This window comes from Sceloporus undulatus, chromosome 1 (genome assembly GCF_019175285.1).
Source record: "Sceloporus undulatus isolate JIND9_A2432 ecotype Alabama chromosome 1, SceUnd_v1.1, whole genome shotgun sequence".
Classification (NCBI taxonomy): domain Eukaryota; kingdom Metazoa; phylum Chordata; class Lepidosauria; order Squamata; family Phrynosomatidae; genus Sceloporus; species Sceloporus undulatus.
The window spans coordinates 100,403,541-100,419,890 of NC_056522.1; the positions used below are offsets into that span (position 1 = coordinate 100,403,541).

Sequence of the window (16,350 nt, forward strand, 5' to 3'; positions counted from 1 at the left end):
TATGTAGTTCCATCCTTAACTTGAAACACTAACTATGGGTTCTTGCTATAGAATCTCAAGCACAAAAATAAAGTATATTTTGTGGATCCACACTCAAAACAGTTTTAGTCTAGCCACTCTTGGTTTGGCTATTCTGCCAAGGGAGAAAAGGTTCTCCACAGAAGAGCTTGAACCAAGTTTCCTATAACTGTTGAATTTATAAGATCAGTTGCTATCTTAGTTTCAACATCAAAAGCAATTGATGACATTAATGAGAACCCATTAAAAACCTTTTGCCTTTCAGATGTTTTTTGCCTAAAGCTCCCATGAGACCCACCCAGAATGACCAACAGTAAGGGACTGTGGAAGCTGTAGTCAAAAACAACCCTACTCCAGCATCAAATTAAAACCAGTGCTATAAAATGCCAAACAGAACTCAGTGCTCAATAAGTCTATTTTTGGTTCACTGTAGATTACAAAATTGCAGAGAGGTGGGATTTCATGCAACTCATGAACCATGGCTGCTGGACTGCGTGCACCTTGATAGATCAAAAGCCTGAATTAAAGGTTTGAGATGTAAACTTTGATTACCCGTTCCAAAATGTTTATCCCTTTTTTATTCTCTCCCCTCTCAAAAAAAAAAAAAACACCTTATCTTGTCTATACTTTTATCAGTGTTCTCAAACAAGAACATTATTTGTCAATGTAATTTAATTAAGAAACCTATATTGTAGCTCATGGAAAACTGTCACTTGATTTGGTTACTGTGGTAATCCTCTGAATGGGCTAAGCAAATGATTAAACTAAGTTAACCTCATTAAAGGGTCTGATAATCTTTATCATCTAGTAATAACAATTCCATATTAGCAGAGTTTCTGACATTCTACAATGCCATTTGTCTATAAATTTATTGAAGAATTATGTTGCATAGCAAACTCTCAAAATTCTACCTTGCCATCTGTGAAGTATCGACAATTCATTTTTAAAAATTTGACAACAACTGGCTCATCTTCCTCTGATGTGGATGATAGGACTCTGTGAAGTGGTCTACAAGCCTTCCTTGCTAAATCAGCATCCTTTAAAAATAAAAGCAACTTTTTAATCAAATACAGTAAGTGATTCATTATCCAAGTTACTCATTTTGGAGTGCAAGGAGTCTATATGATTTCTACCAATTCCTTCTTCAATGTGTAACCTCCACAACAAGGTCACACTATTCTGAAAGGTCCCCAAAATTTCAGAATATTTTGGAAGGGGGATGCAGAGATCAGGGTATGTATCAGTTCATTCCATAGCAGATAAGGATCTTTTATTTCATGAACTGAACTCTCTTTCTGATACTCTGAATTCAGTCAGAACAAACAGAAACCTTAACTCTTAACATCTGTAGTGGATATATTCTATGTAAAAAGACAACAACACCTTCAAGACAGCAGTGCAGAATTCCATATAGAACATCATCTGTTCAGTGTAACCTGAAAGTATATACAATAATGTATGCATGCAGTGTGCAATCTGTCTAGGACAACTGAGTAATTTTTATACATAAAACAAATATGGTTTATGCATTACTCATTTTTCTTGAATGCCTTAGAATGAGCAGTCTGTCTAATGTTTTCCAAGACAAACAACAAAGAATTGTGCAGCACCATAAAGATTTACAAACCTATTATGGTATATGCTAATGCCATAATAAATCTGTTCATTTTCAAAGCACTGTAAATTCTTTATTATTCCCACTATAACAGACTTCTATCGAACACAGCTGTGCTTCAGTAAATCTTACCGGAAGTTTATCATACTCTGCATCTGATGATGAAGGTGAAACGGCAGCACCAGGACTTGAGGAATTTAGTTTCACTGCTGTAGAAACAGGCTCAATATCTGGCACATACAGAACCTGGAACAATAAAACCCAAATGGAAACAGAACAATGATCAAGATTGCAGCAATGAGATCACTCATCCTGCCATTGTAGGATGTTGCTCTTTTCATTTCTAGCCATGATCAATATGTAATCCATTTCTGCAAGTTTTAGGGCTTCCCATTGCTTTAAAAAAAACCAGCAACACCCAGTTTATGCAAATAACTTAGTCTTTTTAATGAATTTTAATGTTCTTAATGCCTTTCTTGCTGGTTTTGTCTCAGGGTTTCTATTTCTTTCATTGTTTCTTTTCCTGAGAAATGAAAAGAAATTATGGAATAAAAATGGAACAGATGCTCAATGCCCTCTCAAAGGATGGCTGGGTAAGAAATGGATTTCTCCCTCCCTGCCAAAAAACCTCCAAAGCTGTTTATTTGTGATCCAAACTTATAAGGACAAAAGGAAGAAAAATGTTATGACATCATGAATAGGAGTTTTTACCTGCATACAGGTAAAAATTTTAGTGTACTAGTCTAATGAAAATTTTATCAGCAGGTTCATATTAATGGAATTAAAATAAATGTCCATTTTCAATGTAAACATTATCAACCTAAGTTTTTAAGGCCCACAATGTAATATAGTGCAAGATTTTTACAAACCTTCTTCTCTCTGGATCTACTTGTATTTACTTATTTATTTTATTTACATCACACCTCTCACCCAGTGTGGGACAGAGGGCTGCATCAATATAACAAAATGAGGAGAACTGTGAATATTCTGTAACTTCACATATTAGGCACTTCAGTGCTAAAGCCTACAACAGACAACAGATGAAGTTTATAAAAAATATAAACATTTTCTAAAACTATTTTAAGCAAAATACAGATTTTGTTAGACAATACTGTTTAAAATTAGAATTTTTCAATAAAGAGGAACTAATTCAAGGAAACAATCTACTTTTTAATAAAAGAAAAAGGTCTACAGTCTAAATCTAATTGGAAGAGATTCAGTAAATCAATGAACATTTGTAAGAATACCAGTTGCTCTAGGTTATATATTTCAGAGGAAGGCACTGACAAAACCACCTCTGAGTATTCCTTGCCTAGAAAACCTTATGAAATTAATGGGGACATAAGTTGACAGGCAATTTAGTCTTGTACTAAATAAGAATTATGCATAAAATTGCTGATATTGGATTGTTGGGAGTAACTGCACTTCTTTCCATACTCCAGTCACAAGAAACCAGCAGAATATTCACAGTGAGAGACCAAAATAAATTTAAATAAAATCAACAGATGGTTTTCAAGTTATCCTCTAAGAATGTACAATCAGAATACCTTATTCGGGATGCAATGTCTGGAACATCATACAATGGGACTGTAGCAAGGTAGAAAAGAACAACCCATGTATACAGAAGGTCCTGGGTTCAATTTCTGGCATGTCAATAGAGGGCTGAAAAATCTCCTGCCTTAGATGCTGGGAGAATGGCTGCTATAGCCAATATAAGCATCTTCATCTAAAACTAAGCCAAAAACCCTGTTTTAAATTAGAGAGGATACAGAGAGATAGAACATGGGATGTGCAGTGCTCTTTCTTTCAGACAAGTGGAAAAACTAATTAAAAATTAAAATTAAACACAACTTCCCATTATGTGTGAGCTAGAACTCTTGTTAATTGCTCCCCTGCAAAATAATAATAATAATCCAAGATTCATAAACCAACTTCAAACTATGGTTTAAAGATGGCTTGGTATTCTGGCTTGCTGAGACAATCAATTGTTTTTCCTTGTTTGTACCCAGTGGAAAACTTTGGTTAACAAAAGCTTCCTGGACAGTAAAGGGGCTTCCTGTACAAAAATTGCATATTTTTGGTTATGTAAACCAGGGTTTTTGGCTTAGTGTGAACATGCCCAGTACTGTACAGCCAATTCCAAGAGCGGTGGGCCAGTGCTTTGACATAGGATAAAGCAGCTTCCTATGCCTGTCATAAAAATCACTGACCTTTTCATGTGGCGCAATGTATCTCTTCCGATGTATCACTTCCATCATTGTGGTTATTTCAAAATTGATTTCTGAACAGTATTTCTTAGCACAAATCAAGTATTTTAGGAAGATATAATACTGACACAATTACCTGGCCTGGAACAATTGTATGTGTGAAAAGCTTATTGAGTTCCACAAGTTTATTTGGAGTGATGTTAAATTTCAGGGCTATGCTATTCAGCGTATCTTGGCTTCCAGCCTGAAAAGAAAAAGATTGGGGAGAGGGGGGGTTAATGTGTTTTCATCAGTCACGCTTTTTAAAATCAACACATGGAAACTCCAAATTTAGAAGACTACTTCACTGAGTTTTTTAACAGGAAGATAATAAAGTTTTAGAAGACTAACAAATTTATTATAACATACACTTTCATGGACATCTGAACATATTTCCAATGGTCTTACGAATCGAGATATCACTCCTCTATGGTTGGGGGTCACCACAACATGAGGAACTGTATTAAAGGGCCTTGGCATTAAGAAGGTTGAGAACCAGTGGATTATGCCATAATAAATGTACTAACCTTTGGGGTACTATAGGATTCTTTTGCTGCAACCCATGGCTATCTCCTTGGAAACAGATTCTTGAAAAATGCATGCAACACTCAGTATATAATTAAGTTCTAATAAAATACAATTGAAACAGCCTGGTTTATATTAGTATGTGCATGGGCATATGTGTGTACACATATATGTATTCACATAACACACCTGCCCCATATAATGAATTAAATAGTTCATTCAAAATTATCTGTTGATCTAATTTCCATTCAAGCCCAACAAGCCTGAAATTTACCTGTATAATATTAAAGTGCTTGAATCTGGTGTGTGGAAACAACCAAAACTGATCAGATGGCCTGGTGCATAAAAGTATCTTATCTTCACAATACAAACACATGAGGATTAGTGGCGGGGGGGGGGACTCCTAGACTGATAAGAATTCAATTGTAGGGACCTAAGTGAAAACAAACACTAATATATAACAAATTAATATTACTGGCCCACTTAGGTTTCTGTTTATACAATAAGTCAACCATTTATCAGTTTTTTTAAGATAAGACATTGTTATATGCAGAGCAAACTTGTTTTCTACACACTGAATATAATCCACTGAGCCCCATTACAAGTGTACTGGAGCTTAAGCAAATACAGTAAATGGTATGATTCCTTCCCATTCCTTCTCTGCAAATCTCTTGATTTTGAAGTTCTTTGATGCCCAAAGCTGAGAATTTTGGTCGATAACTCATTGAAAACATCCATTATTTTATTTATTTAAACATGTATGTCTTGGTTTTCAGCTCAAATGGCTTTCAAAGTAGCTTAGAAATCAATAAAGCAAAATAAGACAATTTCTGCACCCAGGCTCGCAATCTAAAAGGACATGACTTAAATGGGGAACAAGAATGAGGAGGGAAAGTAAAACAAGAAAACTCAGGTACAAATGTGACATTATCACATTCTTATATTCTATTCAACTCCATATACATCAGTGGTTAAAAAAAATACACATTTGATGAAGGAGATCAGGAGAGTTAAGCGTGCCCAAGGTTAAGAAACATGCGATGGGGAGCTCTGGCAGGGCAACCCAGTGTTAGCATGCCTGGTAGCCTTCCATCCACACATTAATTATGGATTCAGAAGGTTATACATATGTACCAATCTATGCATAGAGCCATCTAACATATGTGAAAGGATTCTGTTTGGTCCACGTTTAATTTTTCTCACATCCAATATTTATCAGATCTTCTATTTTTCCATGACCATTAAATAACTCTGTGGGGTGGAAGGCTGCATTAGCTAAATGCCCGATGGCATTGTTAGAGCTGAGGAGAAAGAGAGAGTTAACCAAAAAAATAAAATAAAATATGAAATAGACAAAGAGGTCTGAGCGGAAACCATTCCATTAAATGATCCCCCCAGCTTTAGTTAACCAAAACTGGTTCTTCAGCAAGTTTACAGAATTCAGTGAAGCATACTTCAGATTAAATGTGAACAGGGCTGCACTTCTTTCAGCCATACAAGCAACACCTCTACCACAATGGAGTTTCTTCTTTCCACCCACCCTTGAAATGAGCAATACTTCCACTTGGCAATGTGGATCAAGATGCTGCAGGTAAGGGTGGCTGTCAAGATATGCAGGGAAAAGAAAGAGAGGGAAAAGGGGGCAAAACCATTGTGTCTGCAGATTCAACAACTCAGCCACATTTACACTCCTTGCTAACAGTAAGCCCAACGTTCATTAACATCTGCTAATAACTCTAATTAATATTCACTTAGCTTCAAATTGAGAGAACTTTTGTTAGCCCGAGGCAAAGTTTTTAATGTATTTTTTCCTCCTTGCATGTGAATTTATCCACCAGGATAGATAGATCTGTACAGAGCATCTGTGGGGTATGAATAAGTCATGGGTTTGTCCCCATGAGGAAACAATTTTATTTCTGAATGCTTTCATTCATGTGACTATCTTACTGGAGAATGCAGACATCAGTAATTCACTGATGGGCCCAAATAGGCTGGATAATAACAAGAGGGGAAAAAATGATCAGAACCAAGGGGCTGTAGTGCATGTAACTGCGCAAGCACAGTATCCAATTTAGAATGGTAGATATTTCCCATGCTTCCAAATAATATGAGAAAAAGCTATATGAAAGAAGGTCGTCCCCGCACCCGGCCTTAAACCTGTAACTTGGACTTTTCAGAGAGGCTATATGTTATATAGCTAGGCTGGAGAATGTATAAATAGGGCCTTGTCGGCACTAGGACCCTAACTACTTTAAGTGCTGCTGCGCGTGCCTGCCCCTTCTCTTCTGCTCTGGCTCCCACGCACACACTTTCCCTGTTGTGTTGGCTAGACTGCCCGGGCTAGCTAGCCAATGTAACAGGGAAGGAGCATGGACGAGAGCCCCCCTGACTTCCCTGTTGCATTGACTAGCTCAGCTGCAGGGGGGCAGGCTGCCAATGCCTCCCAGTACCCGTACCAGGTGACACCAATGCTAGGAACATCACTGACTACAGCACCTCTGCTCCTTCCCTCTCTGCCCCAAATCTACCTTTTAGCTAATGCAGCCCCCAACCCCAACCCCACCCCACAGAGTTATTTAATGGTCACTGGATAATAGAAGATCTGATAAATATTAAAGCAACTGGAGCCTTGCAGCCTATTAAACCTGGAAATCCCAGTTCTATCCCTACCCAGTTTTCGAAAGTAGGACTGTTTCACCAGGCCTTTGGCAAACCCTTATTATGATTTTGAACTATTTTAAAGAATGGTTTGTTTCCTATTTTTATTGTACTGTTTTACATTGCACATCACACTGAGTGAGCAGAGCCAACCACATTTTGACCTGGGGAGGCATGTAACTTCTCATTTTCCACAGGCTAGGAAAGTAGAATGAGGATTCATATGTCCAATGTTCTCTGTCCGAATATATCTAATTTATCTAACAGAATGGAAAAAGCAAATGGGATTCCTATATACCCTCTTCATGTGCTCAAGTTGCCAGGACTCAAGCCTGTCTAGAAATGCTGTTCCCTAAGCCTGGATGTGTAGGAGCAGCAGTAATTATTCAATGCTGACTGAAATGCAGTCTACACATGGTCAGAAATATGTCACATCTTCCCAAAATGCAAAACAGCTGCAATGCCTGAACCTTAACTTTCAGGCCATCAACTCTGCCCTTTTCAAAACTAAAAGTTATTGGCTGCTATCCTATTATTACAAGACTTATAATGCTCCTGAATACCATTATGTGTACACAAAGCTGACAAATATCTCAAACTCTATATGATTCTATATTGGTCAATTCTGAATAGAGCACATGCCAATGAATGCTATAAAATTCAAGAATCTTCATTGGTTGATACTTATTTTGAAGAAATGTATTTCAAAATCAATACATGTTTTGTTTTCAAGGGCAAAATGTATGACATGCTTTGATTAAGGAGAGCTATGATATGAGTTGTATAAAATTATGCAAAATGTAGACAAAGTAAAAAGAGAGACGTTTTTCTCCCTCTGTTACAGAACTAGAAACAAGAATGGGAGATTCAGGACAGATAAAAGGATGTACCGTACTTCTTCATACAGTGCATAGTTAAACTGTGGAAAAATCACAGCCACAAAATGGTGGCTCAGAATAATTTTAAAAGGGACAGATTTATGAAGCATAAGGCTCTCAGCAGCAACTAGTCAAGACAGCTATCTTATCACTTCTAGTAACAAATATGGTGTACCTCTGTTTTGTTAGAGGCTAGACACTATTTCTTGTGTATATTGTGCAAACATTTATGGCTCTGAACCCTATATATTAGAAGAGAAATGTGAAATAAGTATGGCTGGTGTTTTCATAGAGTTATCAGCATGTAATGTCCAGCAGTTCTGAACATTTGGCCACTGGATTCAAAATACAAAATACAGTAAGGTAAATATAGGACAGTCTATATTTAGTCTCAGTGAGACTAAAAACCAGAACAAAAAGGTGTACTCAGCTAGGACAATAAAATTTTATTTTGCTGATTCATACATGATGCAATCATCTGATGGCAGTTAACCAGAATAATAGTAACCAGTTACAGTTCTATATTATTGGATGCTTACTGGCCTTGTACAAAAGCTCAATAAAATCTCACTCCCAACTGAATGATGGGAGAGCTTGAACAAATAGAATAGTGAAGTCTTCTTTTTGGGCTGAAGACAAAAGACTAGTAAAACTTGATGCTAATTGGCTGATAACTGAACAGTCACTCCTGATAGGTGGATGTGGAGACAAGGAAGAGCTTGAGATAATATAAAAGGAAGTCTAAAGGAGAGAGAAACAAGCAGTCTATGACTGACTGCTTCCATTGCTACATTGAACTCATGTTTCTACAACCACCAGCTATGCTGTTCCTAAGATAAGTACTATATCTGACATGGCTGGCTTGTTAGGCTATTAGATATTGCATTGTGTTGCAATACCTGTTATGAAAAAGAGATAACAGAGGCCTCTGCTTTGAGATACCTGTGGAAGAGTACGATTTCCTCCACGTATGCCTGTGAGAGGTGTAAGAAATGACGTATAGAATTCCTCAACAGATTATTATGTTACAGTGTAGTGTAAAATGTATAATTCCTTATAGTGACAGTCTATGTCAGGGGTAGGCAACCTGCGGCCCGGCAAGGCCTTGGGACCGGCCCCAGCATGGTCCTGCCACCGATTGCCGCCGGAGCCTTTGGCCTCTCGCGTGAGGGCGTGGGGCCTTTGGCCTATCAGGAGGAGGGCAAGGGGGGGCAAGTGGCGGGCAAGGGGGGCAATTGTCTATAGAAGCCTCTGAAACATGCATTTATATTAACATTTTTTAAAAAAATCAGCAAATTTTTTGTGTGTCCTCCATTTTTAATAAAAAAGTGTCCTCCATTTGAAAATTTTGTCCTACATTTGTCCCAGTTTATTTATTTATTTAATTTTTAAATTAATTATTTATTTTTGGCTTCGTCCCCCCCCCCCCAGTTATCTGAGGGACAGCAACCCGGCCCCCGGCTCAAAAAGGTTGCCTACCCCTGGTCTATGTGGCTGCCTCTTAGTGATGTTTCCTAAGATGAATATGATGTTCCAATATGATGTAACATATATGAGCCCTGACATGAAAGTTCAATATTTTTGAAATGAAATTTTTGTAATGAAAGGTCCAATTATTGTAAGCTGCCTTGAATCCCACTTTGGCAGAAAGGCAGCATTTAAATCCAGCAAATAAATAAATAAATAAATAAATAAAGCACCCAGACATTCAAAAGTCTGTCCCTCCCCAGAGGGAGGAGGAATGTATGCCACTGCTTTATTTATATTAATAAAATAGTCTATAAAATTATCACATTACCTGATTAATCTCCCATGTTAAATATTCTGAAATACCAGTGTTCAACATTACATAGGGGAAAGCTGATCCTACTCTGTTTATATGAATGATAGTGTTGTTCATGAGTTGGAAGCCTGGGTCTAGTCACCCAAAGGTGACTAAAAGTAACCCCAGATAGATATAGACTAACTGACTAATGGCAAAGAGACCTCAAATATTCAGATAAAAGAGACAGGGTGGGGAACCATACCTGCTGCAGTATAACAGTTGCTGAGGAGCACAAGTTGGAAGGAACTGTTGCACATGTGTACTGTTTATGGGTTTTCTATAAACAAATGGCTAGCCAGTGTGTTAACAAATACTGAATCAGACAAACCTTTAGTCCAGTTCAGCTCTTCATTTTTTATTTTTTTACAGGACAAAATGACAGACAGAAAGCCAATCCCCAAAGCCCCTGCATCCTGTTCTGCATCTTTGCTGTTGTTTCCTATCTAAGCATACTAGGACTATCAACAGCAAGGGGAGCAACTGCCCCATTCATCTTAACCTCCCCTTGGAGCAGCTGAGTGCAGATTGGGACAAAGAGAAAGGGAACAGGGAAATGGACAGTACTAAGATGAGTCTTTTATGAGGCTGGGCCCATTTAGAATACATCCCCAAGAGTCCTCCAAAACCTGCAGCTAGCACTGTATAGACCTCTGTATGGATTGTTGTAAAGAAAAAGAGTGTGAGTCTCAATTCGCTTATTTACAACATGTATTGAAGGGATGAAAGCCTAACAACAGAGGGCATATAGGTAGGTATAAAGCATACCATCTTCATGGAGAGTCTCAGTATCAAACCTACTGCCTTTCATGGAGTTTAAGCCAGGGGGTAGGCAACCTTTTTGAGCCAGGGGCTGGGTTGCTGTCCCTCAGACAACTGGGGGGCCAAAGCCAAAAAATAAATAATTAAATATTTATTTAAAAAATAAATAAATAAATAAATAAATAAGGCCCATTGCGGCCGCTGGAGCCTTCCAGGAGCACTCTGGCGACCACAACGAGCCTCCTACAGGCCCGCCGCAGCCGCTGTAGCCCTGCTGGAGGGCTCCGGCGACTGCAACGGGCCTACTTCAGGCTCGCTGCTGTGTTCTAAAAAGGCGGCGAAGTCTCGCACGACCTTTCCCGTCCTGCCCCGTGATGGGAAAGGTCACGCGAGACTTCAGCCACCATTTTAGAACTCAAAATGGCGCCTGGAGCAGCACAGAAGCTGCGGTGGGGGCGGCAATCAGTGGCAGGACCAGGCTGGGGCCGGTCCCAAGGCCTCGCCGGGCCAGATCCAGCCCGTGGGCCATAGGTTGCCAACCCCTGGTTTAAGCCATTACAATGCCACATTGGGTCCAGCTCTGAGCAGATTAATTCCTTGTAAACTCTTTGGGCTTCACAAACATGCCAATACAACCATCTCATTAACACTGTTTTATTAACTCCAAATTACTGAGGGAACGCTGAAATTAACACTTGCATTCTACTCATGAAGATAGACCACAGCCATTGCATGCTCCAAACAAATTACTGGGCCAGACTTTCTGTGGACTCAAAATATGAAAAGCGTCTCAGCAGCCCACATATTATGATGCGTAGACAAACATTTATAATGAAATGCAACATATTGTCATTTTTAATTCTTGTAATTCTTTAGCATCTTGGACCATTACATTTTCAAAACATGGTTGTTGTTTTTTGGTTGTATGAAGACTGGGGAGTTTTGGTTCTCCATGTTTTAACATGAGTGTGAAGGCTGGGCAGAAATGGTAAAAGATTAACTATAAATTATGGCCTAAACTGTGCTCACGTAGTACTGTAAATTTTGTTTTAGTTCCCCCCTTTTATTATTTATAATAATGTGCTGAAAACAGCTTTACAAGGACAAAGCCTATCTGCATATGTAATTTCTTACAACTGGTAGTACATGAACACCTTTCACCTCTACAACATTCTCAGTTACCAAAGCAGGTTCCCTACTCACTCTCACTATACTGCTGAACTGTATAGATATTCCCAAGAGGGTTTACCTCTGCTGGTGGAATATCAGCACTGACAGACCCTGAGTAGATGATCTATGAGAAACACAATAGCCTCTTCTATGAAATTTATTTCCAATACAGTAAATGTCAGCTTTAGTGAGTGTAAGGTGTATGTTTGGCAGGAAAACAGAACAGATAGGAAAGGGTTAACTGCTCTTCCCCATGCAGTGTAGTTCAGATCTATACTGGAACCTTATAGAGTCTATACAATCTAATAATAATAATAATAATAATAATAATAATAATAATAATAATAATAATAATACAGTGGTACCCCGGGTTACGAAAATAATTCGTTCCGCCGCCGCGTTCGTAACCCGAAATGCTTTGTAAGCCGAAAAAGCCATAGGCGCTAATGGGGAAAAGCCGCGATTTCGTGCGAAATAGCGCCGAAAAGCACCAAAAAATTTTTCGTAACCCGAAATAACCTTCGTAACCCGGAACAGTTTTTTCCTATTGATTTTTTTCGTAACCCGGAAATTTCGTAAGGCGGCGCATTCGTATCCCGGGGTACCACTGTAATATAGTTTTATTTGTATCCTGCACAATTATGGGGATCCAGGTGTCTAACAGCAATAAGAGAAATACAATACAAAGAAAATACAATAAAATACAAAATACAAAATAATCCCCGATCACATAACCAATACTTAAACAAACATAATAAGCAATTAAATACAATAAGCAAGCAAACACAAATTAAATAAGTATAAAAATTAAATACAAAACATACTCCAATAATAATTAAACAAATTAAGTATAAGAAATAAAGCAAACGTAATCCAAAGTATAGACATAGTAATGCAAAAAACAAAATCCAAGATACATAACTTAATAATAATTGGTACATAACATATTAATCTACTAACAACATTTGACCCTCTCCTGGCCTTAAAAAGTTACAGTGTAATATAAATACAAGACAGCAAAATACAATAGTAAGGGAGATAGATGTTCTGGAGGATGGAGGATGGCTTTTTGAATATGCCGCCTCCCCCACAGTCAATCCTACTTATTGACTGTGAGTGTGTGCCCATGTGTGTACACACATGCAAAAGCTGGCAAGGCATTTGTCTAGTTGTTTTTTATATCATTTGCCTTTGTTGGTAATCTAACATAGCGGAGGTAGAATGTAAAGTAAATAAACAGCATTGCGAAGAATTAAATAAATCGGGGAGGGAGGTGGGATCTAGCATACTTGCAACTTCTTCTTCCAAAAATGTCCATGCAACAAATTCTGTTTGACAAGCTCTTACCGTATATTCAATTGTACCATGAGGTCTCTGAGAAACCATTTTCTTTTCTTTCTTCTCATTTGTTTTGGTTTGATTGTCATCTGAAGGAAAAACCAGAGGAGCAATTACCAACAATGAACAACAATCAGATCTCTAATCTATCAACATATGCAAATTCTGTAGTTATAAACTAGCATTCAATGGCATACAGTCGAGTAGTAGAAGCTAACTTGAAACTGAACATGAACTCCCACAGAAAAACTGTTTGTGCATGTAAGGTTTTCCCAATTGCCTATGAGAAGATATTTCTTCCATCATAATTATTCCTATCTCTGCCCTTTTCATCTCTGTTTAGATAAAAAAAAAAAAATTCACATACATTTTTATCAACACAACTTAGAATTAAAACATGCAACCAAAATAAATAGCAAAAGCAATGGCTTAATACCAATCCCAGCTTCATGAGTCATTACAATTATCTGTGGTTTTGGTATTGTGCTACCTACACACAAATGTATTCAATGGTTACAGGTTTTATTAACCTAACTCTCTTTACTTCAAGTGACCAAACAGTCATTTGTTCTACAGATGAAAAACACGTTAGCCATATTGTCTCATTATGTCTGGGAATCAGTTCTACTTAATTCGATTGCTTGAATGCGCCCTCAACAAAAAGTGTTATCCTGTCTATTTTAATTTTATGTATTTTTTCTTTCTTTTCCCCAGGATCATGATGGAAATGTATGAAACCCCTGCTCACTCATGATTTTCATCAGAAGAAATTCTCATCATTCACAGAGATCAAATAAAATTTTCTCCTCCATCCTCTCCATGAGGAGCCCAGATAATGCAGGGCCCAGTCCCCCATTCTGTTGCAAACTGTGCAGACAATGTCCAGAGCCATTTCACCACTGAACCTGAGACATAACACCATTAAAATGTATTTTTTTTAATATCACCAACGATCCGGAGGCCTCTACTGCAACAATGAAAATCTGTTTATAATGTGTCCCTCTGTGTCGTCTGGTGGCATTCGCATTGTTCACTGCAAGGTCAAAATGAGGCACCTAGCCATGTGATCAATGCTAGGTGCCTCATTCTGACCTCAGAGTGAGCAGTCTGCATCAACAGCGATGGCACCAGACGGCACAATGGGACATGAATTTGAAGAGCCACCCAGCTTTGCAATGGAGTGCCCAGGTAAGAAGAAGATGTCAGGGAAGCTCCAGGCCCAGAAGATTCTGGGCCGCTCCCACAGTATTCTGGCCCATATGGATCTAGCCTAGGAAAGCTACAGTTTGGCTGTTCTTTCCTAAGCAGAGCAAAGGTGCATCTATACTGGAGAAATAATACAGTTGGATACCACTTTAAGTGCTGTAGTTCCATCCCATGGAATCCTGGGATTACTAGTTTTACAAGGTCTTTAGCCTTCTCTGCCAAGGAGTGCTGATGCCTCACAAAACTACAAATCCTGTAGAATGGAGCCATGACAGTTAAAATGGTTCAAACTGCATTATTTCTACAGGTTAGATGCACCCTGGATAGGGATTTGGGAGGGGGGAGAGATTTTTAAAAAGCTTCTGTATGAAGGGGTGAGCACTATGCAAGATCAACAAGATATAAACATAATAATGTAAACATAAGCCTTATTTAGACTATCACTTGTGAAATTAACAACTGCATGATAGAGAAGGCAGGACTGTACCCTATAGGCCCACTATTCATGTTTAGTTGATGGGGAAAATCTATAGGGAACTACATTCTATATATTTTAGGCCCCCATTATGCTATAAGCAATGGGATTATGGCTGTTCTAGTCTAACACATCTGGAAAGCACTCAGCAAGGGAAGGCTGCCTATGCTAAAGTCGGTCACACCAGAGGCACATTTTCTTCTTTTCAGTTTTGTTTAAGGAACCAGAAATAAAAAGGAAAGAAAGGAAAAAGGAGAAAGGCATACCTATGACAAAAAAGCAGAAGCTTTTCCATCAGTGCAGGTTAAAGCTAAATTGAAATGCGCCCTAGGTCACACAAGATTAGTTTCCGCTGTAGAAAATGTTAAATGTTCTACCCTCCCATTTATTTGAGGTATACACAGTGTGCTTAAGGTCACAGATACATCTGTCATTATGGTAGGGTTGATCTTTCAAACATTTGCAAGATCAACAAGAATTGTATGTCCCATCCTCTGTTGACATCAGTGTTGCATCTCTGCAATTTCCTGTCATCTAGCATTTTTATGACCCTGCCTGGGGCTATGAGCTTCAGCAGGCTTCAGCACAGGACCATTTATGGGTAACCATAATACTCAGGTCAAAAGGGCATTCGTCTTGTTCTACATGCTTTCTTAGTGTTTGGTGTGCAGCAACTTCAGCAATATTACAATCTAAAACTTAGCCATTTTCACACCTGGTCTGCATTTTAAATGTACATAAAATAATTTTAACAATATTGTCAGTGTTAAAGATTCTTGCTAAAACATATGTGTGAATACAGACAGAAGAAAAAAATAGGAAGTGATGTACATCACAGCCACTGGGAACTATCATTTATTCTGATTGGCAGCTGTTTTCCAGGGTCTTACACTGTATCTAAACTGCAAAATTAATACAGTTCGACACTGCTATAATTGCCATGACTCAATGCTATAGAATTCTGGAATTTGTAGTTTTGTGAGTTATGTAGTCTTCTCTGTCAGAGAACTCTGGTGCTACAACCAACTACAAATGCTAGGATTCCATAAGATCGAACCATGACAAAGCAATGGTAAATTGCATTAATTCTGCAGTGTGGCAGCAGCCTTTGGCCTAAATCTCTTCAAACTATGCTAACTAGCAGAGATGCCTAGAACTGAACCAATGAACTTCTATAACCAAACCACACACTGCTCAACATAAAGCTATCTCCCTTTGGAAAATGCTATATACATCCCATATACAGTGGTACCTCGGGATACGAAATACCCAGGTTACGAAATTTTCGGGATACGAAAAAATCCCATAGGGAATTATTGTTCCGGGTTACGAATGTTTTTTCGGGTTACGAAAAAACTTTTGGTGCTTTTTTCGGCTTTTTCGCACGGAATCGCGGCTTTTCCCCATTAGCGCCTATGGCAATTCGGCTTATGAAGGCTTTTCGGGTTACGAAAGCGGCCGCGGAACGAATTACTTTCGTAACCCGAGGCACCACTGTATACCTGATCCATATTCTATTAGTAATCCAAAGTAAGAGGTGGGGCGGACCTCAAGTTTACAGGAACTACACTGTTTATTAGAATCCTAAGATCCATCAGTCAGAGCCTGGTACAAAAGACCACACACTTAGAATTAAA

The 16,350-nt window shown here is 38.4% G+C and overlaps 1 protein-coding gene across 4 annotated transcripts in view; it reads right to left on the reverse strand.

Moving 5' to 3' along the window:
* The window catches only part of NCOA7 (nuclear receptor coactivator 7), a 104,459-nt gene that overhangs the window by 44,617 nt on the left and 43,492 nt on the right, over positions 1–16,350 (reverse strand). For all 4 annotated transcript variants that reach the window (XM_042448125.1, XM_042448116.1, XM_042448140.1 and 1 more), the window contains exons 4-7: positions 13,042–13,121; positions 3,977–4,084; positions 1,766–1,879; positions 930–1,055 (exon numbers count right to left, since the gene is read on the reverse strand). In XM_042448125.1, coding sequence (XP_042304059.1) covers positions 930–1,055; positions 1,766–1,879; positions 3,977–4,084; positions 13,042–13,121 — 428 coding nt within the window. The remainder of the gene's footprint in view (positions 1–929; positions 1,056–1,765; positions 1,880–3,976; positions 4,085–13,041; positions 13,122–16,350) is intronic.